The sequence below is a fragment of the Urocampus carinirostris genome, chromosome 3 (genome assembly GCF_059441175.1).
Source record: "Urocampus carinirostris isolate Australia breed hairy pipefish chromosome 3, RoL_Ucar_1.0, whole genome shotgun sequence".
NCBI classification, from domain to species: Eukaryota; Metazoa; Chordata; class Actinopteri; order Syngnathiformes; family Syngnathidae; genus Urocampus; species Urocampus carinirostris.
In genome coordinates this window covers 22,718,551-22,746,140 of record NC_142351.1, presented here as the reverse complement: position 1 = coordinate 22,746,140, position 27,590 = coordinate 22,718,551, and the positions used below count along the sequence as shown (strand labels likewise).

Sequence of the window (27,590 nt, the reverse complement as noted above, 5' to 3'; positions counted from 1 at the left end):
CTCCAGTCAGTCCAGTCATGTTTATTTGTATAGCCCTTAATCACAAGAAGTCTCAAAGGGCTGTACAGAAAATACACAAGCAAATCCAATTCATATGTGTGAATATTGGTTACAAAGCGAGGTGCGAGCATAGTCCTTTTGTAAAAATGTCACTAAATACTGCAAACCAGAAGATGCATTTACCTTCATCTGTCTGACATGGTCACAGTTACAACCTTGGGAATCGAGTAGTCCTTAATTGTTGACCATTCCGTTTTATAGACGTGAATCTTAAACATATTTAAAATCTACCAACATTTTTATGATCATTGTTTGTTAGGGTTTTTTTTTTCATAATTTACACAGACTACTGTTATGTTTGACAAAATTTTCCCGGAGATGGTAGCAGGCAAACGTCACACCAATGACATTAATATTTACTAGCATTGAAGGTAGAAAAGCACTACAGCGTTCCTGCCAGTTGTGGTAGAAACATAGTGTTTCAGTTCCACTCCATTGTTATTACTGTCTGTGTGGGCACTGTGAAAGATAGGCCCGTGAGTACTACATATCGGTGGCCCTGGAGATGAAATGGGTTTATGGTGTACAGCTCAGTTGGAAGGTGTCAAGTTCTAGGGTGGGGTACATACCATCTGTGGAACAGAGGCTCAAGGGGAAGTTGTTTACCAGACGCTAAACTGAACAATTTTAATACATGAGTCCATGTAGAGATAAATAATACCACGTGATACCATGAATAGGAACATCTCCCATGCCCTGCATGACACCGTATCCGCTCCGGAGAGCTCCTTCAGTGACAGGCTGCTTCACCCCAAGTGCGTGAAGAAGCGGTTCCGCAGGTCCTTCCTTCCTGCAGCTGTCGGACTATAATAATAAGCAGTGATCCCGATAGACTGCACACCCTCCACAACTTTGCATATTTGCACATTACTGGCCACTTTACTTTAACTATTATGGACACCTGCCATTGGAAATATTCAGTTTTTAAATTTTTTATATTTCTAAATACTTGTTTATACTGTTGATATTCTTAGCTGTTATTCATTATTCACTTTCTTACTGATATAACAAAATAAATTTCCTCATTGTGAGACAAATAAAATATTATCTAATCTTACGTTTCTAAACAAATATTGAGACATATTCTTAGTTATGTCTTGAGCAGTCATTAAGTCATTAAGTGCCAAAGACAGATTTCTACGTCATTTCCGTTTTCCCTGTCTACACTCAAAAATGTTGTTAAATGCTAGAATAGACAAATTGGCATATTTTAAACAGTACAAGTGAGTTATACATTGAAGTTAAAAAAAAATAAAATGAGAAAAATCATACTTGAAGTAAGCAACATGACATTTTGCTCATCTTAAAAAAAATCTAACAAATAATGTTTTTTTAAATTAAATAAGCAAAAGATCCAAACGTCCTTTTTTTCAATACATCCACATATAGTGGTCAAAAAATACTCCCCTTCCCTTTAAGAAATGTTATCCACTAAAATACGAAAAACAAAATAAGTAAGAGGCTTTGAGTCTATAGTCCATCACAAAAACAAAGGACGTATTGTAATCATCACGGTGTTTGTTTTTCAACAAAAATATAAAAGCCAGAAGTGTACGATGTGATACTCGAAATTTCGAAATGTTTTCCCGTGCTTTAAGATCTAGTATTAGTTTTGTCGCATGCCGCCGCCCGTTATTGCTGAGGTCCAGCTCATCTCTGAAGAGTGGGATGACGCTTTACACCGGAAAACAACGGCGACCAGATGATGAAGGTGCTGTATCGGAGTCAGATCAGGAGAATCCTCCTGCTACTAGTAACCATGGAAACCAGTACTACCTGTTTAATGTGGGAGCCCAACCTATCACCAAAAAAACAGTCTGGAGAGGGCTGGGTGCCACCTGGCTGTACTTTCCCAAGAGACACACTACAGGAAGTGGTATTCAGAGGGTCCTGGCGGTTAAGGGATCCATAAACTGTGAAATAGGCAAAAACATTATAAGATCTGCTAGAAAGAAAATGTTGTCTTTGTTATGTGTAAATCTCAATGAAGATATGGTAAAATTGAAGAAAAATAAGCAACATTGTCTCACAATGGAATAAGATTTTTTTTCCCCCATAGAGTATAAATGTGTTAAGAAATAGAGTAAAAATATCAGAAATTTAGAGAAAAAATCTGCGACATGTTATGTCAATGGTGTAAGATCATCATATTTTCTGCAATGAAATTATACCTCTCTATATGAATTTTAGCAAAAATATCGTGAAATTAGAAAAAAAGCGGAATTTTCTGATCATGCGGGATTTAAAAAAAAACAATTTGTAATGCAGGTATTATTTAGTTATAAAATGGAAATAAAAACGGGATGATAATTATTTTCATATTTTTTTGCAATGAGAAAAAATGGTAAAAGACTTGAGATTACTTCGATACCACTGAATGAGTTAACACGGTTCTAGAAACTGGTACCATTAATACATAAAATGTACTCCGTCGCTGCTACAAAAATGACTCACATTTTAAAAAAAACATATCTATATAGCCAAAGCTTTCTTTTAGGCGGGGGGGGGGGGTAAATTGCATGAAACAATGTGAAATATTTATATTCATCTCACTTCGAAGTTCTTTGAATGGCCACTAGAAAGCGAATGATTGAAACTGATATCGATATATTTTCACCAATACGGATATCTATTAAGATTATTGTTCCAATCCTAATGATTTCAGTCAATACCTTTTTATTTATTCCAACATTGTATTTTATTTACCAGAAAATATTTCACTGTTAACCTTTTAAAAATACACAAACTAAGATTCAGTAAAGAAAAATATATCAATATTATATGTATAAATAATATATAAATGGACAGTACGTATTATTTGACCACTAAATGTCGCTGTGTGATGGAGTGCAACCAAAAACAAGGAAAAAATACAAACTACGGAGACTCGAAGGGACCAAAACCCAACATTTTGCTTATAATTTTTTGCCCAGTTTTTTTAAGGTTTTTGGGTACTCGTAGCAGCAAGATAGCAGATACTTATGTAAGCTGCCTTTAGGTGAGGCCCATGTGTGTATAATACATGCTAATTCCTGGACCTTGAAGAATTTTACAAAATGCATGTTTACATGATATTTCATGTATTTTGATTCTTATTTCAACCAATTTTGTTTTTAAAACTAAAAAAGTTTTTTTTTTCCACTAGGAGGTGCTAAATTATACACACCGTACCTTTTAATGTTGAGAGGCTGAAACAGACAAACTTTAAAATCTAATTCCAAACAGGTCATAGTGATTATCAATTTATTTCATTAAATGTCGATAATATTGTTTGTTTTAATAGCTATAGTTCTTGAAGGGGGATTACCCCTTGTGAGGCCCCTTCTCAAGGTTTCTTGTTTACCTTATGCTGGAGTTTTGGATTTTTTCTGGTCTGCATATTGGTTTAAGATCAGTGGAATTGTAATGCTGTGCAGTCTTTTGAGATATCTTGTGATTAAGGGCCATACAAATAAATTTCACTTTTGCAGAGCACCAGTTTAAAGATGATCGACACTCCCAGCCCTCTGCTTTTCGGATTGTCGGCCAGCAATCACAAATTGATGTTGTTAAAGTAACCCTTAATTTCCTCAACTGTGTCACTTTGTTTAAGGGAATCTACTATTCAATTGAATGCTTTTGCAGAAATGTCATCAGGAAGCTGCAAAGCGAGACCTCCGTGCACAAACGTAGACTACTTCTACACACACACGCCTTGCAATGCTGAGGGGAAGGTAAGCCCTCCCTTTACAAACTCATCTCTAAAGCCAGAGTCAAGAAAACGTGATGCTGTGTGCATCAGACGCAGATGATGTACAAATGGATCGAGCCCAAAATTTGCAGAGAGACCGCCGAGGGTTCTGTGAAACTGCCGACGTCCGGGGAGGAGCAAACGTGTCCGCCGTGCAACCCGGGGTTTTTCTTCAGCAACACTTCCAACACTTGCCAAGCCTGTGCTGACAATTTCTACTCGAATGGAACTGGTGGACAATCCTCTTTGTTTTGTATACCCAAAATGAACCTATTAAATTAGGTATGGTCCCAAGTGATGTTAACATATGTTTAACAGTGTGTGTGAAGTGCCCCGTGGGCACAGAAGCGGAAGTTGGTCTGGACTACAAATGGTGGAACACAATGCCGAGCTCCATGAAGAGTTCGGTCCTGCGGGCAGATTTGGTCGACTCCACACGCCGCACTGGTAAGACGGCACAGATGAAAAAATTCAATACTGTACTCTCACAAAGCCTGTAACTTTCATTTGTACTTTGATTAAGTAAAATACAATATTATTTCAATATACAGAATTTGCTGCACTATGAGGCACAGTGGATAAGGTGCACTCCCCCCAAGAAATATTTTGTGATATTTTTTTCATATCCAAGGCGCACTGGACTATAAGAAAGCATGGAGTTAAAACTACAGTAACGTGTATAACCATTGTGCATTTTATACACTTACAGCAGGGGTGTCAAACAGGCGGCCTGCGGGCCGGATCGGGCCCGCTGAGGGAGTGAATTCGAACCGCGAGACAACACTGAGAGTAGCGCAAGAGAAAAAAGAGCTGCAGGTTGAAATATGTCCAATTTATGTTGCCAAAGCCAGGTGCTTTTCACAAAAGTGCCGTAGTTGTATTTCTTTCTCTCTCCCTCTCTCTTTTCCTCCCTTTTTCTCTCACTCTCTGTCTATCTCTCTTTCACTCTCTCCGTCTCTTTTTTTCTCTGTTCCTCTTTGTCTCTCTCTTTTTATCTTCTTTTGCTCTACATTTTTTCTTTTTTCTCTTTTCTCTCTTTCTATCTCTCTTGCTTTATCTCTCTTTTTCTCCCCTTCCCTCTTTCTCTTCTCCTTTCTCTCTATTTCTCTTTGGATTTTTTTTCTTCCTCTCTCTTTCTTTCTGCCTCTCTCACTATTTCTTTTTATCTCTTTTGTTTCTCATGTTCTCTCACTCGCTTTCTCTCTCTCTCTAGCTCGCTTGCTATCTCCCTTTAGCTCGCTTTCTCTTTCTCTTTTTCTGGCCCCCAGAGAGAATGTTTGTTCTATCGTGTGGCCCCCCAAGTTAAAAGTTTGACATCCCTGACTTACAGCATATAAAATGCTGCTGAGCAAAATTGCAAAGCACTGGATGCAACAGGAATCAAACAAGGGTCCCGGTGGTGAGAGCGCCGAAATCTAGACCACTGGTGCTACAGATGACATATGAAACAACAATGTTTTTAATCCCATATCACACTACTTTTACTCACAGTGCCAGAAACGAATATTTGTTGTTTTTCTAGACAAAAGATCAAATTCTGTATTTAAAAAAAAAAAGTTTAAAAGTATAATATTATCTCAAATTTAAGCCAAAATTTTGATCAAAATGAATATCCTGTATTACCTCCTGAGTCACAGTGTCCACAAATTAAAAAATGGTTGTTTTTTGGGGTAATGTGTAAATTGTAAATAATCAATTATAATTAACCAACTTGACTTAATTCAATTGCAAAAAAACTAATTTCGTGTGTTGTGAAAAAGTATTTGCCCCCCTACTGATTTCTGTGTTTTTTGCATATTACTCGCTCACAAAGGTTTAAGATCTTCCAACCAGTTTTAATGACACACAAAGACAACCCAAAGAAATCCAAAATCAGTTTTGAAATGTTGAGTCCATTTATGAAGGCGCAAACAAAATCTAAACCTATCTGGCCCAATGTTAATAAGTAATTGCCCCCTGAATAGCGGCAGGGATAACAAAAATCAAATGTTGACGATAATTGGAAATTAGTTTTTCACAACACTGTATTTATTGTTTAAGCATTGTTTGATAAATATTTACTATTTGTATGTATATAATGTATTCATTATTTAAGCATTTAGTGAGGCACGGTGGCTGAGTCCGCAGCACATTTCTTAGGTCATGGGATCAAACCCAGCTCCCAACCTTCCTGTGTGGAGTTTGCATGTTCTCCCTGTGCTTGCGTGGGTTTACTCCGGGCACTCCGGTTTCCTCCCACATTCCAAAAACATGCATGTTAGGTTAATCGGCTGGTCAAAATTTTCCCCAAGGTGTGAATAAGCGAGTGAGTTGTCCGTCTCTGTGTGCCCGGTAACTGGCTGGCAACTAGTTCAGGGTGTCCTCTGCCCAAAGCCTGAAGATGGTTGGAATGGGCTCCAGCACGCCCGCGACCCTTATGAGGTAAGTGGTGTGGATAATGGATGGATATTTAAGCATTTTGATCAATATTTTCCACTTTAATGTATATCGTGTATTTATAATTTTTATTTAAGTATTTTTGCAATTGACAGATATGTCTACTTCTTTTATTTGTGTTAAAGATGTGTCTTGGCAATTTTTTGGTTGGGAAGGGGGCCTGGTGGGGTTGCTCTTGAAGGTGGTTTCGCCCAGGGAGTCATTTTGTGTGGAACCGCCAACGTTTGATTTTTGTTATCGCTGCCAAAGGTGGCCCAACTCCCAGATAGTTTTAGTTTTTTTTTGTGCCTTAATGGAATCAACATTTCAAAACTGCATTTTGTATTTCCTTGGGTTGTGTTTTTGTAATTATTAAATTGGTTTGAGGATCTGAAACCATTTTGGGTGATAAATATGCATAAACACAACCAGAAATCGGGAAGGGGGTACATACTTTTTCACGGCACCGCATGCTAGTTAGTGAGCTGAAGTGTTATCTCTGATTTTCATTTTCTTCAAGACAAGTCATTTTTATTTGTATAGCCCTTAATCACAAAGAGTCTCAACGGGTTGCACAGGTTATTGCAAACCACAGACTATTATTACACCATCCCCTGGTCTAAAACCTTCTTCTATATGCACTTATTTTCATGACAGGATGGGAGGTGGCCGGGGAGTATGTGTACACCACTCCAGGTGATCGGGACACAGACTACCTCATGCTCACACTCACAGTCCTTGGCTACAGGTAAACTTCTCAGAATAGTGGAGTTGCGCACAAAATCCATCTATTGTGTTCCTTCGTGCTTACGGCTCGTTTGCTCTACAGCCTGCCAAAGTCTGTGGTGGAAGAAGGCAAGCAAACAGAACTGTCTCGCATCACCTTTGTCTTTGAAACCTCCTGCGTGGCAGAGTGCACTCTAATCTTCATGGTGGTAGGTTGTCACAAATAGTGTTGGAATGCATCATCACTGGTCTGTGATCCGTTCTGAAGATCGTCTATTTCGCGGAACACACAAAGTCTGCGGATCGCTTTAATAATAATAAAACGTGACATCTATTCTCAAGTCAAGTTACATTTATTTGTATAGCCCTTAATCAAGATGTCTCAAAGTACTGCACAGGAATACAATTACACCATCGCCTGATCTTAAACCAACATGCAGGCAAGGAAAAACTCAAAACTTCAGTGCGAGGAGAACAAGAAACCTTGAGAAGGGGCCTCACAAGTGGTAATACCCCTTTCGGGATGACCAGGGTGCAATAGATTTAGCATTGGGTAGCAGTACACAAAACATAGTGAACATCAATAAAAGAAAACATTAGGTCATATGTTGAAATTTGTCCTGATAGTCCGTTACAGCAACTATGCAGCTTCCTCATGTAGACTAGCGATGTGTAACGTCTTTGTGAGGGCCAGCCGCCTTCTTGGTGCTTTTTTCCCTCTTGTTTTGTTCTGTTTCTCTTCAAAATCGTGTGGGTTTTTTTTTTCATGGCTTTCATGTTTCTCTTTAAACTTGCTCTAAAAAAAGCCGAAAGTTTAAGAGAAGGAATCCAGAACAATGGCGGATTGGCAAATTTGAAGATAAAACGTCAGGGAGAGAGAAGCCCTCCTCATCACAAATAAAATATGAAGATTCAGGTTTTCTGCGGGCTCAGTCCCTCAAAGCAAGACAAATTGTCAGGCTGGTTCAAGCTTCGATCCCCGTCGGGCCAGGATGGATTTTTTTAGGCCCGATCTTACCTCTAGATCAGATGTCTCAAACTCACAGCCCGGGGGCGGATTGAGACCTGCGGGCGGACTGTTTGAGGCCCGAGCTTTGATGTGAAATCTTGTGTGTATTAAGAGCCTCTTAGTGGCTTTATTAAGAGCCTCTTGGTGGTAAAAAGTCATTCATTTAAAAATATATATATCGATTTAAAGATAAGACTTCTTTTTTACCATCATATAAACGTGCATGCTTTAAAATACTAGCAGTTGGAGAAATTTGCATTTATATGACATAACATTAACTAATTGTCCGCCATCGTGCCGGCTAGGGTATTTTTTTATCTTCTGTTTTCTTTCTTTTTTCCCTTAATCTTTTTTCCTATTTGTTTCTTGTTTTTCACTTCTTATGTTATTATTTTTTCTTTTTTCTTTCTTTGCCAAAGGCCGAACAATAAATCGAGGAAAAAAAACTCTGTTTCGGTCACTTTGATTCTCTGTAGTTTCTATTCTCTGTTGTACTTTTTAGCACTTCGGTGGCCCCTGAATCAAATGGGTTCAAGACCCCTGCTCTAGACTTTGGAAAGCAAATGAAATATAGAGTAATATGTACGACATCACTTATGAAGCAAAAAGATATAAGGTATTTTGAAACTAAATGAAGGTACGAAAAACATTATTTGGCAGTTTTCTTTTTTTTTTTTGGTACAGCACCAATTTGTTCAATCCAAATAGATTGTAGACGGTTTTTTGAGAGAAAATTCACGCACTGGCAATCGGTTTTACCAACAGGGTTTCAATCGCTGGGACAACAACGCAGTGGAGGTGTGGAAGGGCACAAACAGGAAGCAGTCATACTCGTACCTGATTCACAGTAACGCCACCGTCAGCTTCAGATGGATGTTCCAACGCACGGATAATTTCACAGGGGTAAGCATTTTATGTATTTATTCATGTATTGCCCCTTTTTTGATTGATTTGACTGGTAAGAAGGCCATGATACAGCACAAGCTTGCACTGTATTTTGTAATGGTTGCTAAGCCTGATCCACCTCCTCTCTGGTTTGGATTTGAATATCTCATTCCTACAAAACCAGGTTATTAGAATTTTATTTCACTCAAGTGAGGAAAACATTGTTATGTACAAGGGTATTACAGTTAATTACTATATTTTCCACTCTACAGGGCTCACTGGAGGACAAGGTGCACCCTCAAAACAAAACTACAGTAAGAGCTAGGGTTCCACAATTAATACAAAAGTACCATGTTTGTTTATCGATTGATCAGTTGGAATATAGCAATGATCATAATTGCATAAAATTGGATACAACAGGAATCAAACCTGAATTACAGATTTACTAGTTCTTCAGGGGACAACACATCATCACACTCTTTTTTTAGTCACAGTACCAAATTGTTGAATATTGTCAGATATTAAACCAGTAAGTGGTACAGAAAAGTTTGAGGACCATTTAAATACGAGATTCTGAACTGAAGGAATAGAAAGATATTGTGGGAAGTCGTTTTGAACTTGATTGAAGGGAATAGAATTATGGAAAGTCATTCGGTCAACCTGTATAATATAAATGAAAGCATTGCCACACGCATTCAAAGCGTTTGTCTCTTACGATGCTTAGTACGAGCTGAGAAAGTGTTACAAAGGTTTCTACAGATTATTAATCGTTCTGATTTTTATTTCCCTAAAATATCTGAGGGTGACTAAAAATAGTGTGATAAGGAGATAAGACCTAATGCCTTTACTTGTGTCGTCTGTATCCAAAGTGGCCTAGTGGATGGGATCCGCCGTGATCCAGGTTCGATTCTCATTGCCTCAATTGTGGTTAGTGATAAAACTTATCAATGATTGTGCAATTATGGTAACACATTTCCAAATATGTCAGCATATAAGGAGCACCAGTTTATAAGGCGTACATTCAAATATCTGGCAATTTGGGATTTTTGGGTGTGCCTTGTATTTAGGAAAATATGCTTGTTAGTTAAGAGCAGTGATTTTTCATAGAAATACCATTGACTCGACTCCCTTTCAGGAAAAGAGGTACAGCACTGATGTGGCCAAGATCTTCTCCATTCAAGTCAGCAACGTTCTGGGCGGCGTGGCCTCCAAATGTCGTCAGTGCGCCGCCACGTCTCTCTTTGGTGTCAACTCGGCCTGCGTTCCTTGCCCTCCAGGCCACCTCCTGGTCAGCAAGATGTTCGGCGAGGGAGCTAACGGAATGTGCCAGCGCTGCCCGCCCAACTCCATCATTACCACCGAGTGGCCGTCCAGAGATCCAGCCTGCATTGCGTGCGGCCCAAATACAAAAAACAACCAGGTTCCAGTTTCTTTTCCTCATCCTTAAAGTGATAGTAAAGCAAAATACTTTTTAAAAATGATATATATTGTGTTCCTTCTCCATATTGAAGTTTAGTGCACTGTAGAAATTTTTCTATTACCGTAAATTCCGGACCACATAGCGCACATGGTTAAAAGCAAATTGAAGAAAGAAACGGAATTTTGTTTTTGTAAAAGCTGCACCGGATTTTAAGCTGCATGAGGATTAAAAAGCCATAAAAATGAACTCATGAACTCATAGCACAGGGTCCTCTCACTGATGCTCTAAAAGTTAATGTGGGTTCTCACGCCATATCCGAGTGTTAAGTCACCTCATTGCTCAAAACAAGCTGGTCGTCATCTTCATCTTCTGTTGCATTGCAATTTAAAAGTCACAATGAGCTGCAGTGTCCTTCAACTGTTGGACTAACTGTATGTAGCTTGGAAGGCATAATGCAGACATCTTCTTAAAACACGCCAAACATTTTTTGTAGGACACTGAAGTTCCCTAGTGGGTCTTCTGATCGATTAACGGCAGCTTTGCTGGAAAGCAGTTTGAACTTGTTCAATCACATCTTCTGAGGTTAAGGCGCATCCCGTTCTTTTAGCTTGGCATAAGCACCAATTCATTGTGAATTTACCAAGCCATCTCTCTATGGAGTTCTCTTTGGTGGTTCTGCAAAATGCACGTTGAACAACAATCCATGATTCAGTTTTTGCAAATGTAAGCGAAATGCTTTTTCTGGTTGAGTGAACACCATCAATGGGTTTGAAAAGAAATTAGGAAATCAATGGCTTTACAAAAAAACTTAATGTAATTGGCTTTAAAATGGCTCAACTTTTATGTTACTATTATTCATTGTTAAGGAGATATGGGGACTTCAAATTTGACCAAGACATCTGGAGCGCCCTGTATCCATCCATCCATTTTTTGTGCTGCTTATCTTCATTTTGGTCGCAGAGGGTGCTGGAGCCCATCCCAGCTATCTTAGACAGAGGGCAGGGGACACCCATAACTGGTTGCACGCAAATCGCAGGGCACACAGAGACATACACCTCTCTCCTCATTCAAACCTAGGGACAATTTGGACCGGCCAATTAACCTGACACGTCTGGCTTTTTTTGGGAATGTGGATGGAAACCGAAGTGCCCGGAGGAAACCCGCGCAGGCACAGGGAGAACATGCAAACTCCGCACGGGGAGGCTGCGCGCTAAGCAGCAAGCCGCTTTGCTGCCCCATCAAAATGAAATCTGACCACAGAACCCGAATATATTTTTTATTTCATGCAGGCTTACACAGAATGCCTCAGCGATTGCACGGCAAAAATACGGACAACAGGAGACATGTTGCTGCACTACGACTTCTCTCCCCTCTCCAATGTCACCTCCTTCCAAAGCGGCCCACGCTTCACCAGCAAAGGCCTGCGCTACTTCCATCACTTCAGCTTGGCCCTGTGTGGCAAGGAGGTGATACCCTGCTCCCCAGGTGACCTCTCGGCCTTACTTGTTTGTTTTGCTTCACTCTTCATCTGGTTTCTCAGGGTCGAACGCAGGCGACCTGCGTGGACAACGTGACGGAGCATGGCCGGGCGGTCCACGGTCACGTGTGCCAGTCCTTGGTGGTCCCGTCAGACATCATGAACCAGAACATGGTGGCGTCGCAGCCCTTCGTTATTGGCGACAGGCTCATTGGTGCGATAACACATACCAATGTTTGACATCCACTCTGGAAAAACATCTAGTTTGGAAATTTAAAGGGACACTGTATAATATTTAACCACTTGATGTTGCTTGATTGTGTAGTGCAACTAAAAACGAGTGCAACAAAGAATAAGTATGAATACAAAGTACAGACACTCAAATTGATCCAAGCGTACTATTTTTCTTCTTTTTTTTACTTAGCCTTTCTCAAAGATTTTTGTTTTTTAGGGGTAGTCATAGCAGCAAGATGATGTCAGCTCCCTTTTAGGTGAGCCTCACGTTATGTGAAATATATAAAAATTTCCTGACCTACCAATATTTTGAAAAAAAATTCATGTTTTTATGACAGTTCGTACTTATTTGCTCATTACTCAAATTAATTATGTTTTTTTAAGAGGCTTACCACTAGGAGATGCAAAATAGTAGACAATAATAATAATAATAATAATAATAATAATTTCCTTGTATTGTCATTCTGTGTAACAATGTACACAGAACGAAATGTCGATTGCACCTGACCCGTTGTAGCGAGCCGATGCAGCCGCAGCCAACAGAGGGCGCCGCCGACCACTTTTTAAGTCTTAGGAATGACTCGGCCGGGGCGCGAACCACCGACCTGTCCCTTCAACGAAAAAAAAAAAAAATCCAACTTAACTGTTCTTAAATTTGTTTGCATAAGTTTGCTCATTTACAATATAACTTTTATCTGAAAAATTAAAAGAACGCCATCATTTTTATTTTAACCAAAACAATTTGTTTAAAAATACTGTTTGGCTTTTTGTTTATTTTTGAACACTTTATTCAAATAATATCTAGCATCTGCCACATAAGCTAATTTAGCCCTTTTTAAAATATATTTTTGCTATTTAAAAAAATAAAAAAACGTATTAATTACCTTTCTCAGGCGTATGCCAATTGAGAGACATACAGTACACATAATTTAAGTTAATTCAATTACTATCTGCACCGCTTATCCTCAGTGTGGTCGCGGGGGTGCTGGAGCCCATCGCAGCTATCCTCGGGTAGTGGGCAGGGGACACCCTCAACTTGTTGCCAGCCAATCGCAAGGCACACAGAGACCGACAACACACTTGTTCATTCACACCTAGGGACAATTTGGACCGTCCAATTAACCTGACATGCATGTTCTTGGAATGTGGGACGAAACCCGAAATCCCGGAGAAAACCCACGCAAGCACGGGAAGAACATGCAAACTCCGCACAGGAAGGTTCAATCTCATGACCTCAGAACTGTGCTGCACACGCACTAACCACTGCGCCACCGTTAAGTTATTTTGATTTAATTCTTAAATAAATCCGTTCGTTTTTGTTTTTTTGGGTGAAATATGGAAAACAAGAATTAATTGTTGGGAAATCATTTTAATTTTCAATTGAAAATTTAAAATTACTTAAAATAAGCTGAATTGGCAACATTTTGTTATTTCTCTGTTTGTCGTGTTTTGAATGAATCAATGAATGAAAACTTTATTTCGAACATTAAAATAAAAACAGGACTTTGAAGAAGAGCAAGTTACACATTACCCAAAACAAAAAACTGCAAATGCTCCTGTGTGTCTATCATTGGTTTCCAAACTCTAAAAAAAAGTTTTTCCTATGAGCTATTTTGGACGTACATTTCTTCATAAAACGATTTCTAACCCCTGCTGTAAATATTTAAAGAAAAAAAAAATCGTATTTGACTTTGCCCGTATGAATGCAATTTTAAAACGTAGCTGCTTGTTTCCATTGTAAAAGGTTTGCTCATTGATGTTGCCAGTGGGCTTTATCATGTTATAACAAGGCTTGCTCCTTCTTGAAGGTATAAGTACTGACACAGTCATGGCAAACATCTCCTCACCACCGTGGCTCTTCCCTTCATCGTCTCAGCTGCCCGATGTTATATTCTATTACAAGTAAGTCCATAGACTTTTATTAATTTTCATTGCCCGAAATGGGAGTTACAACATCAAATTGACCACACGTTCTAGAAATGGACAGGGGAGGAAACATTTTGCAGGACAATATTCACATTTTTTGGCTGCAGTCAAAACATGAATTATTATACAATGTAGTAAGAAAACTGTTAAAATATTTTAAACATGTAAACTGGCTTCTCTACATCAGGGTGGTTTTATTCATTCACTGTTATCTTCGGGAAAATACGTGACGGGGGTAACCAACCTTTTTAAAGCTTGTTAGTAGGCACTGTTTGAAGGAAAAGGTCAAAGTTGATTATGTTTCTGATCTACTTTGTTTAAAGGTGGAAGGGGGATGCAATTAAAAAAACTTGTGACTCTGGCTCTTAGGTCCACCGAGGCAACCCAGGCTTGCAAAGGAGGCCGCTCTGCGACATTCAGGCTGAGATGCGACCCGACCCTGAGTGTCGAGCACATCATGCTTCCAAGGTATCGTTTCATTTAAATGTCTTTCATTGATTCGATGGGGAAAAAAATCGTCATACTGATAACATAAATGCCTAAGTCATTTTTAGGCCCTTTGAGAAAATTTGCATATCTAAAAAGAAAGAAAATTGTCTAAGTTAAGATTATAAGTCAGACAGTAATGCTTGTTGTGTTTTCTACAATATAATTGGCCAAGTGACTTGAGCAAACAGCGCAGCTTTTTTTGGGTAGGTTATCTAAGCAGACATCTTAATTAGGTCCATAAACGTTATGCACATATGATATCAATTTGATGATTTGTGAAAATCATTTGTATTTTGTTTGTCCCTTCATTGTGAAGTTAATCAAAATTGCTATACATAGCAGTTAATTTACTAGTTTTTTTTTAATGTTTGCAGGTCCGTCAGTAACTTAAAATACAAATCAAACAAAGATATGTGGAAAAAAACCTCAACTGTATTTTTAATGCTCATTAATGTCAATTTTCCTTTAGTTTTTAGAAGTGTCAGTATTTCCTGAATTTTATCAACAATGTTTTTTAGTTATCGAAGTAGTCTTTTGAAGCCAACAGAACAAAAATGCAATTTTATTTTATTGAACACGATTTAAATGGCAAAGTTAAATTTATCAATGTTGTTAAATATATCCATCCATCCATCCATCCATTATCTGCACCGCTTATCCTCAGTAGGGTCGCGGGGGTGCTGGAGTCCATCCCAGCCATCTTCGGGCAGTGGGCAGGGGACACCCTGAACTGGTTGCCAGCCAGTCGCAGTGCATTAAATGTATCCATTTTTAGTATATTTGGGGTCCCTAATGCAGTCATGCGGGCTGTTTCCCTCTTGAAATTGCACACTATGCTGACATTACATAACATTTCTCTGAAACTTTAGTTGGTTAGGTTTTAGTTGGAGGAATGCCTGTTGGCCCGAAAGAATAACAACTTTGATTATTCAAAATATGTTACTTGACACCAGGACCGTAGCCCCGCAAACGCACATAACGCACACTGAGTAGAGCATCAAGTGCCCAGGATGGTACCAAAAGAAATCAGGGTCGTGAAAATAAGTGTAAAGTGTTAAGTGTTAATGATATGAGCTAATATGGTTAAACAATACAAAAGCAAATTTCTCTGGAAAAGGGGTGAATCTGCTTTGTGCCATCTCCAGTCTCATGGTGCCCCACTTCCCTCCCAGTGGTATGTTCGATTATGCCTCATTCGCAATTCGGTAAACACTTGTGCGAACATGGCCTCGAAACGGCAACAAGAGTCTGGAGTGGAGAAAAGATAAAAACAAAAGAAAAGAGATGAAGCTCACGTGTCGCTTGCCGGTAGTCAACGTTAAAATAAAATAGGTTAATTATTGTACCGTATTTCCACACCCATTTGCCACACTGTTTTAAAGGGCACACTCTCCTTGGTTCGGATTGTTTTTTGTCGGCTCATATGGCGCACTGACCTATTGAATGTGACTGCTCCGGCGCACTGGCCTATGAGATTTCGCGACCGACTTTAATACCGAAACAAGTGTGCGTATTAAAAAATGTTTTGAGTTTGATTGTGGTTTATTCAGGTATTTATCATCAAGTAATACACCAGAATTCAACCATAAAACATTTAGTGCTTAGGGCACCGGCTTGACACTTCTGTCCAGCAGATTGCAGTGAGATTAGGTCACTGTTTTTTGTTTCTTGTTTCCCTGTATTACTACTCAGTGCCGCTTTAGTATTTTCATTCTATGGGATAGATTGAAAAGCCTAACAGGAAGCTAAATTCAGCCTTTTTCCCCACAAAGTTATTGAAGCTAAAGCTAAGAGGATCTGGCATGACAAAAGTCAGACTTATTTTTTCTAAAGCACAATTTATTTTAAAAAAATGAATTAAATTGAGAAAAATACTATTCAGAATAACCACAATTATCTGCCAACTTAACAGAAAAAAAATACTCTTATTATTGTGCAGTGCTCCACAATATTCCCTCTAGAGATTTACAACATAAAGATTGTATGTCTCAACTGCTGCAAGAAGAAAAAAACAAACAGGGAAATTCCAAAAAGGAAAAAAAAAAAAAACTGTTTTGAAGAACATATTCGTATTAGCGTTACTCTCCGGTAAAAACAAATGATAAACATTTAAAACCAACATTTTTTTAATTTCAACGCCATATCGACCTATGTATTGTACTGAAACGATTTCCAAGGTTTCTGGTAAGGTTTCTTCTCGTCCACAGTAACTGCTCAGAAGGGACTTGTGACGGCTGCACTTTCCACTTCCTTTGGCAGAGTCGGCACGCGTGTCCATTGTGCACCAAAGATAATTACAAGGAGATAGTCAGTGCTTGCATAAAAGGAATACAGGTAGGCATGTACACAACCTCAAGGGCTTGTTTACTTTCACCAGACAACCTGCATTGCTTTATTTCAAGTTTGAGGCTTCCTCGGTACAGGAATTTTAGAAACCTTTTTATGTGTAGCAACTCCTAATAAAGGGATCCCTTTGTAATCCTTACATTAATTAATCTTATAAATATATTTACAATGTAAGATGTTCACTCTAATGAGGACATTAGAGTAGCAGTAATATACTGAGTCTATATTTTTAAGCACTAAATTTGTCATTTGCCATATTTTTCGGACTACAAGGCGCACCCTCATCCATCCATCCATTAGCTGCACCGCTTATCCTTAGTAGGGTCGCGGGGGGTGCTGGAGCCCATCCCAGCTGTCTTAGGGCAGTGAGCAGGGGACACCCTGAACTGGTTGCCAGCCAGTCGCATGCAAGGCGCACCCATAACCCCCAAATTGGCCAGGAATTTGAACATATGCCTCATAATCCGGTGCGCCTCATATGTGGACAAAATTTGATATTTATCACCATATTTGTGCAATACTTGGTCAATGCATTTGATCGCAGACCACAATGGCATTACAATGGTGGCAACGTTGGTCGAACCGGATCGCGAACCACCAGGCCGCTAGCGACATGGAATTGCGTAGAATTGCATGCAACGGTAATAAAACACGGATTGTGGCGCTTTATCCTATCCACTAGATAGATAGATGGATAGATAGATACTGTATTCATCCCCGTAAGGAAATTCACACTTCTAGCAGTATCCTTGTGTTGAAAATAAAATAAATAGAATACTACACATAAAAACGTGACAAACGTTTTGAATATGTGCGGCTATGAGTTTATTTATGTCTTTCAGGACGAACAGGTTACTCCCTTAATTCCCACAATGCCTTTCTCTTCATTCAGTCTTTCAGTCTCGTGCGCTTTGTAAAGACCTTGGGCCTCATTTATAAAAATGTGCGTAGGAAAGTTCACTTAAGGTGGCTTACAGTAGGAACACAGGAGAGCGTGTGAACAAAAACTTCCTGATTCACAAACCAGTGCACATTTACATCCAACGCCTGATTCGCTTTATGAATCAAAATTAAATCTAAAGTTGGCGCACGTGTAGGAATCGCCCTTTTATGACTATAAAAGGCCAGGGGAACGCCATTTATGAATCTTCAAACGTGAAGATGGCTGAAGCGGTAAAAACAAGGTGGATTGTCGGAATTTTATTTTTATTTGGGGGGCTCGGCTGGTCTTTGAAAATCCACCTTCTTCTGAAGTCGCCTGTGGGCCACATCCTCTAGCACAGTGTGCCTCCAGAAATTGTCAGCTGTACCGTGGCTAATTATCCAATTTGTGTGCCTGTGCGGTCTAGCGCCTGGCAGAGTAATCATGTAGTACTCTTCCATACCATAAACAGCAGCAGCAGGTAGCTAACTGTCTTGTGCTTGGAGACAAGCGAATTTTTAGACAAATAATACAATCAAAAGAAAATCTCACTTATTCCCTAATCAAGGTTCAAGATTGTTTTCTATGGCCCCTGAGATGATCTTGATTTATTATTGTATCGTACGCCACTAATCATTGTAGGGCGGTGAAAGTGATGGATACGTTTTCAAAGAGAAAAAATGGTCCCCAACCTTTTCTGTAAAACACAGGGATTTGATGTCTGACAATATTCCCGCAGCCTGGCCCAACAATAACATCAATAATTTGGTACAATGACTAAAACTAGTGAGATGAGATAAAACCTTATGCATTTTCATGTGTTAATTGTATCCCTAGTGGTCTAGTGGAAAGGATTTGGCATGCTCTCCGCTGTGATCCTGGTCCGATTCCAGGTGCAAATACTGTTATGGAATTATATGCAACTGAATGCAGTTGTGATCAGAGATTTATTCTGACTGATCAATCAACGTACAAATATGGTTCTTTTTTTAATTCTTGTGCAACCCAAGCACTTACTGTTGTTTTTTTTTTCATGTCACAAAATACTATTTCTTATAGTATCATATATACGGTAGTTTTGAAATAAGTTTGGAGTTTTTCTCCACAATTTCCTTGGTAGTGTTTTTGGAGTACGCGCACAAAGGGACAATGGGGACAAAGCTGACACAAAAACAATTTTACGAAGTACTTTATTTAGCATTATATTTGTTGCCATTATATTTTTACCCTTTTCACCCGGCGGGCCTGATTAAAAAGCCTGACAGGCCCGCAGTTTGCCACCCCTGACAGAGAAGAAACCCTCATTTTGTTGTGTGTTGTGCTGCAGATCCAAACTCACATGCGTTTTGTTTTGATTCTCATCTTTTAGAGGACGACATATGTCTGGCAGCAGCCGTTGCAGTGTCATGGCGGAGAGACCCTCCCGGCCCAGACAGTGAGCGCTTGTGTGACTTTAGATTTCTGGCTCAAGGTCGGCGTTTCCACGGGAACAGTTGCCGCTTTTCTGCTCGTCACCCTCATCTGCTACTTCTGGAAGAAGACACGCAAGTGAGACCACTCGTTTTGGATTTGACCTTAAGTATAGAGGAAGTAAAAACAATCAACTTACGAACCAACATATACAAATATACTGTATGTATATACATTATGAGAGAGAGAGAGCATTAGGGAAAGAGAGAGTACTAAAGAAAGAGAGAGAAAATACTAGAGAGAGACAATAAGATAGAGAGATAGGGAGGGAGAGAATTAGGGAGCGTACGAGAGAGAGAGCATACTGTAGAGAGAGAGTGAGTGAGCGAGAGAGTACTAGAGCGAGAGAGAGAAAGTACTAGAGAGAGACCAGATGAGAGAGAGAGTAATGGGGAGAGAGAACTAGGGAGAGAGTACTGGAGAGAGGTAGGGAGAGTATGAGGGGGAATACAAGAGAGAGAGCATACTGTAGAGCAAGAGTGAGCGAGCGAGAGAGTACTAGAGTACGAGAAAGAGAGAGAGAGAGAGAGAGAGAGAGAGAGAGAGAGAGACAATAAGAGAGAGAGAGAGAAAGTACTAGAAAGAGACAATAAGAGAGAGAGAGAAAAAGTACTAGAGAGAGACAATAAGAGAGAGAGTGAGAGAAAGTACTAGAGAGAGACAATAAGAGAGAGAGAGAGACAATAAGAGTGAGAGAGAGAGAAAGTACTAGAGAGAGACAATAAGAGAGAGAGAGACAATAAGAGTGAGAGACAATAAGAGAGAGAGAGAAAAAATACTAGAGAGAGACAATAAGAGAGAGAGAGAGAAAAAATACTAGAGAGAGACAATAAAAGAGAGAGAGAGAGAAAAAGTACTAGAGAGAGACAATACGAGAGAGAGTAATGGGGAGCGAGAACTAGGGAAAGAGTACTAGAGAGGGAGAGAATTAGTGAGAGTATGAGAGAAAGTACAAGAGAGAGAGAGAGAGAAAGTACTACAGAGAGACCAGAAAAGAGAGAGAGTAATGGGGAGAGAGAACTAGGGAGAGAGAACTAAGGAGAGAGTACTAGAGCGAGGGAGGGAGAGAATTGGAGGACGAGGGGGTGTACAAGTGAGAGAGCATACTGTAGAGCGAGAGTGAGCGAGCGAGAGAGTACTAGAGAGAGAGAGAGAGAGAGAGATAAAAAGTACTAGAGAGAGACAATAAGAGAGAGAGAGAGTAATGGGGAGAGAGAACTAGGGAAAGAGTACTAGAGAGGGAGAGAATTAGTGAGAGTACGAGAGAGAGTACAAGAGAGAGAGCACACTATAGAGAGAGAATGAGTGAGCGAGAGAGTACTAGAGAGAGAGAGAGAGAGAAAGTACTAGAGAGAGGCCAGAAGAGAGAGAGAGTAATGGGGAAAGAGAACTAGGGAGAGAGTACTAGAGCGAGAGAGGGAGAGAATTAGCGAGAGTACGAGGGGGAGTACAAGAGAGAGAGCATACTGTAGAGCGAGAGTGAGCGAGTGAGAGAGTACTAGAGAGAGAGAGAGAAAGTACTAGAGAGACAATAAGAGAGAGAGAGAGAGTAATGGAGAGAGAGAACTAGGGAAAGAATACTAGAGAGAGGGAGAGAATTAGCGAGAGTACGAGAGAGAGTATAAGAGAGAGAGCATACTGTAGAGCGAGAGTGAGCGAGTGAGAGAGTACTAGAGAGAGAGAAAGTACTAGAGAGAGACAAGAAGAGAGAGAGTAATGGGGAGAGAGAACTAGGGAGAGAGTACTAGAGGGAGAGAATTAGAGAGAGTACAAGAGAAAGAGCATACTATAGAGAGAGAGTGAGCGCGTGAGAAAGTACTAGAGAGAGATGGATAGATGGAGAGAAAACTAGGGAGAGAGGGAAAGAGGAATAAAGAGAGAGAGAGAGAGAGAGCCTACTAAAGAGAAAGAAATAGAGAGTACGAAAGAGACTATATAAGATTACTAGAAAGAGCGAGAGAGAACTAGAGATAGTCAAATAAAATTCACGTCCCTCCTGAAACTGAAACTGAAGTTGACAATTCCAAACTCTCTGTTGGCCTCGAGGCTTGAATACAAGTATTCCAAGCTGATGATGAGCTCGGGGGGGAAAGAATGCGAACTGCCCACCGCCGACAGCTGCGCCATCATGGAAGGAGAAGACGCCGAAGACGACCTCATCCATCTCACTCGAAAATCTTTCCTCGGCAAAATGAAATCGTACTCGCGCGAGGTGGGTCAAGCCGGCCACTAGCAGACCTAAATGCTTAAGGGCTCTAGTCTTCTATTTCTATGTTTTAGAGGACATCCGACGGATTCGATTCGGTGCCCCTGAAGTCGTCCTCTGGTCAACTGCAAAAAGAGGAGGATGATTCGGATTATGCCTAATCCAATGTTTTGACTGTTTGGGTGAATACTTAAGTATGTCCACGTAGGGATTGTACTTCTTTTTATAATAAAACTACAAAGAAAATAAATCTGTATGACAATACAATCAAAAGAACTTGGAATGTCACCATTTTTGGTTTGAGGTTGGTAAGAAGAAGTGTTTTCAAAAAAATTCAACACGAATTGGAAAACAATGAACTGGATGGGCGCCGCCAGGCTGCACTTGCCCAAGACACACCATAGTAAGTGGTGCCGCTACTACCAAGGGATCAGTGAACCGTTAAACTGAAGGAATAGTAAATGCGAATATAACGAATTTACATTAAGAAACCCTTTTTACTTTGTCCCTGTGTGTGAGTTTTATATGATGTTTTTGGTCTTTTTTTTAATCCTTTGTAGCTAGGTAACGTGTTTTGTACTCTATTAAGCAATACTTTATGGATATAATTTAATTTTACGAGTGAATCTTGTGCATATTTTTGTCATTTGAGGATCATCTTGTGCCTTGTTTTGACCAAAATAAAAAAAATTATGATTTACCATTTGTGCATTTCTTGAAATATTCTCTGAAAAAAGAAGAGTTCATTTGCATGAAATTCCAACTCATGGCAAATAACCTTTTTTGTCTTCGTATGATGCTTATAGGTCAAGTCATGTTTATTTGTATAGCCCTTAATCACAAGGAGTCTCAAAGGGCTACACAGACTATTTCAAACTACAGAGTTATGTAACACCATCCCCTGATCTAAAACCTACACGAGGGCAAGGAAAAACTCAAATACCTCAACATGAGGGGAATGATGAATCCCCTGTGCAGGATGACCAGGCTGCACTGAATGTAACATTCCCAAACAAGACAATTAAAAATAAAGTATGAAGTAATAAAAGTGTAATGTAAAATAAAAAAATCAAAAGGATGACCATCGACAATATATGTGTAAAAATAAAAAAAGTGTGCCCTTGCTGGCCTAGTCCATATCCAGATGGACTCTTATACTAAAACTAAATGAGTATCCAAATGAATTTGCATGTTTAATTTGATTTGAAAATAAACATTTGAAGCAGTTCCTATAATGAATGCAAGACTGGGTTGACAAAAATCTTTAAAGGGACAGTATGTATTATTTAGCACCTCCTAGTGCAGGGGTGTCAAACTCATTTCAACTCGGGGGCCACACGATAGAACAATTATTCTGTCGGGGGCCGGACTATTAGATTAAAGAGAAAGAGATAAAGAAATAAGAGAAAGAGGGAGGGAAAAGGAAAGAGGGCGGGCCAAAGAAAGAAAAAAGGGAGAGAGGGAGAGAGCGTGTTAAACAAAAGATAAAACGTCGTGAGAGAGGGGGAAAAGAAAGGGAGAGGAAGAAAGAAATCCAAGGAGAAATAGAAAGACAGAAGGAGAGAAAAGAGAAAAGAAAGCGCAAAGGGTAGGAAGAGAGAAAAGGAAAAAAGGAAGTTAGGCCACACGATAGAACAAACGGTCCGTCGGGGGCCGGACTAGTAGATTAAAGAGAAAGAAAAAGAAAGATAAAGAAATAAGAGAAAGAGAGAGGGGAAAGGAGAGAGGGCAGGACAAAGAAAGAAAAAGAGAAAGAGGGAGGGAGCGTGAGAAACAAGAGATAAAAAGTAGTGAGAGAGGGGAAAAAGAAAGGGAGAGGAAGAAAGAAATCCAAAGAGAAAGGAAGTTAGAGCAAAAGAAGTTAAAAAGACACAGAGAAAGAGACAAAGAGCAATAAAGGAAGAGAAAAACAGAGACATAGAGAGTGAAAGAGACAGAGTGTGGGAAACAGGGTGGAAAAGAGAGAGAGAGTGAGAGTGAGAGACAAAGAAATACAAGTACAATGTCTTTGTTCGAGGCACCTGGCTTTGGCAACATCAAGTGGACATATTTCAACCTGCAGCTTGTTTTTCTCTTGCGCTTCTCTGAGTGTTGTCTCGCGGGCCAGATTTAATCCCTTAGCGGGCCTGATCCGGCCCGCGGGCCGCCTCTTTGACACCTGTGTCCTAGTGGGAGAAATACACTTCATTAAAAACAAAAAATAAGTATACATGAACTATCATCCAAACGTGCATTTTAGATACTCATAGGTTGAAAATGTTGCATTTATTTTACATAACATGAGTTTCGGAGGGAGCTGAAATAATTTTCTGCCATTTACCTGTCTGGCTGTGAGTAAATAGTTGCAGCGATTTATTTGCAAGGTTTATTATTGCTTAATCAGGGGAATTGCAATCATTAGTAATTAGTAATGTATTGGATTCTTGTAGTTTATAGTAGGATTTTTGTCGTATTTTTGCATTATTTCTGTGGTAGGATTTTTCTAGTATTCCTTTAGTATTCTTTAGTATCGCTGCAGAAGTATTTTTATAGAATGCTTGGAGAATTTCTGTAATAGTTTTTTTGTAGAAGGATTTTTGTCATAGTTGTGTTGTATTTTTGTTGTATTTATGCAGTAGTATTTTTGTGGTATGAGTAGTAGGATTTTGTTCGTGTTTCTATGGTATTTTTGTCGTATTTCTGCAGTAGTATTTTTGTAGGATTCTTGTCATATTTCAGCAGTAGTAATTTGTATTATTTCCATGAATTAGGAAAGATGCTGAACTTTTCCTCATGCTGAAGTTTTGAGTTTTCCCATGTCCTCATGTAGGTTTTGGATCAGAAGATGGTGTTTTCATAGTCTGTCGTCTGTAGAGCCCTTTGAGACTTCTTGTGACTAAGGGCTGTACAAATAAATATGACTTGACTTGTTGTTTACTTGGTAAAATAAATGTGTTCACACAGATGATCTTTGTTTTTTATTCAACATCTGTCTGTCTGTCTGCGAGTATAGGTGCTGCGTTGTGTTTTTCTAAAGTTTGTTATCAGTTAATCAGGGGAATTGCAATAATTAGTAATGTAGACCTTATCAGATTTTTGTACTATTTCTTATATTGGCCTAGAGAGGGATGGGCAACACCAGGCTGTACTTGCCCAAGACCCACCACAGGAAATGGTGCCCCTACAACCCTAGTGGTTAAGGGACGCAACCAACCAAAAATAACAACCAACCAACCTACCTACCATAATTATCCCACCATTTCCGTAGTAGGATTTTTGTAGTATTTAATGATATTGTCTGTCCCTGTGTGCCCTGCGATTGGCTGGCGACCAGTTCAGGGTGTCCCCTGCCCACTGCCCGAAGACAGCTGGGATGGGCTCCAGCACCCCCACGACCCTACTGAGGATAAGCGGTGCAGCTAATGAGATGAGATTATTACAATAATAATAATAATATTAACAACAATAATAATAATGATAATAACAATAATATAAAATAACAATACATTTTACTTCAAAGCGCCTTTTAGCACAACTAATTTCATCATACACAGAATACCAAACAACAAGAAAACAAGCATTTAAAAAAGCAAGTAAGTCATTAAAATCGAATAAAAAATAGTAGTTAAAAAAGGGGGGGGCGGTATGTGACGCAATAGAATTTTATGAATTTTGTAGGGGAGCAAGGTTGACGGGTATGTGATAAGCACCCTTTATACTGTCAATTAGAACAAGAATTTGAGCTGCAAAAAACATTCAACTATTGCCAAGAATTAAACATTTTGGATGAAGGGTCTAATTTTAGTGAAATAAAGTTGTTCTTGTCTCAAAAATGGTGAGAAACATAGTACTTGAACTCAGCGTGTGTTTCGGCTGTTTTTATTCTCGCGAGAGTTGGCGCGCTGTTGCAACTTGGAAGCAGAACTGGGTAGAGTTGCACTCGGAATCGTCGAAAACAACGTGAACTCTGTTGGACTTGCGTGCAATCATCGGGGCTTTTACAACATTTCGCAAGAGGACAAGTCTCATTTTCAAGTCGTTGCAGCAGGAGCAAGGACAGAAAGTCCGCTTTTATTGCGCTTTGTTGAGTTTTGGGGAAGTTGGAGATCGGCTGCAGACAAGACAGTCAATCGAGTCGGTGGTCTGCAGCAATGTCGCAGAAAGAGAGACCCAAGTTTTACAAGCAAGAGGTCAACAAAGCGATATGGGAAGTTCCGGAGCGTTACCAGAACCTGTCTCCTGTTGGTTCTGGTGCTTACGGATCCGTCTGGTAAACACTTTATTTGACTTCTCTTTATATGTTGCGCGACTTTAGTCCCCCGCCCATTCATTAAAATGAGGCCTACGATCTCCGTGCTAAATCGTGTTAGCCGAAAGCAATTGTCTGCAAAAAAATAAATAAAAATACTTGCGTTACTTTTTACTTTTTCGTTTGCAGTCCTGATTTGTCTTCTTATCAAATAAAGTAACTCGATACAGTGATAATTGTAAAGTTGAACTTTGCCGATCGTTATGACGTCCGTTAGTGTCACATAGCTCACTTGAAGTGACCGTGATGCTCTGGAGAAATACATACCTGACAACTTCAGCCAATTGCTCCCATTATTAATGATGTCCGTTCCTCTGATTTAGCGATTAAAACGCAGCACCTATTTACTCGCAGCAAGACTGGTTATGTGCATTAAAAACAAAGTCAAGTCATGTTTATTTGTATAGCCCTTAATCACAAAAAGTCTCAAAGGGCTGCACAAATCAAAAGTTATTGCAAACCACAGACTATTATGACTCCACCCCCTGATCTAAAACCTACACGAGGGCAAATAATACACAGTTATTGTCAACATAAAATATAGGTTATTCATATGCTATGGAATAGAAGTGTGTTTTTAGCTTAGACAACATTTCCACTGCGGTTTCAGATCGAATCTCAGGGGGAAGAGCATTCCACAGCACCGGGGCCCGAATGGAGAACACTCTCGAACCTGCGGATCTCTTCTTGGCTCTTGGGATCACTATTACACCAGTGTATTACACCGGAACATAGGGCGAAATTGAATCTGAAAGATATGAGGGAGCAAGTCCATGCATGATTTTGTATACTACCAACAGAACCTTAAAATCACATCTTGAGCTAACAGGGAGCCAATGCAGGTTATCTAAAATCGGGGTATGGTGATCAAACTTTCTTGACTTAGTTAAAAGCCTCGCTGCAGCATTTTGTACTAGCTGAAGGCTCTTGATTTTGGACGTTGGGAGACCGGAGAGTAGTGCATTACAGTAATCAAGACGGGAGGTAACAAACGCATGAATTATAATCTCAGCATCCGACTGAGACAGCATAGGGCGAATTTTGGCAATGTTGCAAAGATGGAAAAAAGCTGTTCCAGTAATATTCTTAACGTGTGTTTGAAAGGGCAGAGAAATATGACACCTACATTTTTGACTGAGTCACTCTGGGTGATATTACATTTGTCAATGTTCAGAGCTGTTTTTGAGAACAAGTCATGGCATTTAGATGGACAAATTACTAGCATTTAGGTCTTTTCAGAGTCAATACGCAAGAAGTTTAGTGGCATCCATTCTTTTGTCTCAGTGAGGGAGGCCTCCAAATTTCCACAGTTTAGTGTGGAAGATTCCTCCATCGGAAGATATAGTTGAGTGTCATCTGTGTAGCAATGAAAGCTGATATTATACTTGCAAATAATATAACCTAATGGAAGCATGTAAATGCTGAAAAGAAGGGCTAAGTACTGAACCCTGCGGAACACCACAGGTAACACTAAAGGGCTCAGATGTCATTTCATCGTATTTAACATCATGTGTCCTATCTGAGAAGTAGGACTGACTACTTGCCTGTTTGACCCGCTTCCGGGTTCGCTGATTAAAGGTCTTTTTGGGGTCCTTAGACTATCAGTTCTAAATATCTCAAACCTATCACTCTCCTCAAGTGTAGTTCCATCAGCTTTTAAGTCAGCTGTTATCAAACCTACACTGAAACGACCCAACCTTGATCCAGAAAGCTTATGTAATTATAGACCTGTGTCAAACTTACCGTTTCTTTCTAAAGTACTTGAAAAAGTTGTGGCACGGCAGCTGAATGATTTTATATCCGAGAACAATCTTTTCGAATCTATGCAATCAGGATTCAGGGCTAATCACTCTACTGAGACAGCCCTGATTAAGGTAACCAATGATCTTCTACTGGCAATGGACTCCGGCGCTTCCTCACTCTTGCTGCTTGACCTTAGTGCTGCCTTTGACACTGTGGACCATAATAACTTACTCGAACAGTTGGA

At 39.6% G+C, this 27,590-nt stretch overlaps 2 protein-coding genes and 1 long non-coding RNA gene across 7 annotated transcripts in view; 2 read left to right on the top strand and 1 right to left on the bottom strand.

Annotated features, from left to right (window-relative positions):
* Positions 1-22,001, top strand: part of elapor1 (endosome-lysosome associated apoptosis and autophagy regulator 1) — a 42,368-nt gene extending 20,367 nt beyond the window's left edge. Inside the window, exons 8-23 of one of the 2 annotated variants that reach the window (XM_088331111.1) lie at positions 3,685-3,773; positions 3,842-4,022; positions 4,109-4,237; positions 6,863-6,953; positions 7,035-7,140; positions 8,706-8,843; positions 9,098-9,139; positions 9,961-10,245; positions 11,535-11,711; positions 11,786-11,936; positions 13,765-13,858; positions 14,252-14,350; positions 16,579-16,705; positions 19,009-19,187; positions 21,156-21,321; positions 21,390-22,001. In XM_088331111.1, coding sequence (XP_088187237.1) covers positions 3,685-3,773; positions 3,842-4,022; positions 4,109-4,237; positions 6,863-6,953; positions 7,035-7,140; positions 8,706-8,843; positions 9,098-9,139; positions 9,961-10,245; positions 11,535-11,711; positions 11,786-11,936; positions 13,765-13,858; positions 14,252-14,350; positions 16,579-16,705; positions 19,009-19,187; positions 21,156-21,321; positions 21,390-21,476 — 2,141 coding nt within the window. In that variant the 3' untranslated portion in view covers positions 21,477-22,001. The remainder of the gene's footprint in view (positions 1-3,684; positions 3,774-3,841; positions 4,023-4,108; positions 4,238-6,862; positions 6,954-7,034; positions 7,141-8,705; positions 8,844-9,097; positions 9,140-9,960; positions 10,246-11,534; positions 11,712-11,785; positions 11,937-13,764; positions 13,859-14,251; positions 14,351-16,578; positions 16,706-19,008; positions 19,188-21,155; positions 21,322-21,389) is intronic. The other variant, XM_088331112.1, reaches the window with a different exon arrangement.
* On the bottom strand, positions 18,813-25,831 carry LOC148369181 (uncharacterized). 2 transcript variants are annotated; one of them, XR_015849984.1, is made up of 3 exons: positions 25,719-25,831; positions 23,337-23,480; positions 18,813-19,169 (listed from the first exon to the last, which is right to left on the bottom strand). It is a non-coding gene; the product is annotated as an uncharacterized LOC148369181 (long non-coding RNA). The 2 variants fall into 2 exon arrangements; XR_015849983.1 differs by having other exon boundaries at positions 25,712-25,819.
* The window catches only part of mapk14a (mitogen-activated protein kinase 14a), a 28,183-nt gene continuing 25,804 nt past the window's right edge, over positions 25,212-27,590 (top strand). For all 3 annotated transcript variants that reach the window (XR_015849982.1, XM_088331114.1, XM_088331113.1), the window contains exon 1: positions 25,212-25,564. Coding sequence is in view for 2 of the 3 variants with exons in the window: in XM_088331114.1 (XP_088187240.1) it covers positions 25,446-25,564 (119 nt within the window). In the remaining variant the exon portion in view is untranslated. The remainder of the gene's footprint in view (positions 25,565-27,590) is intronic.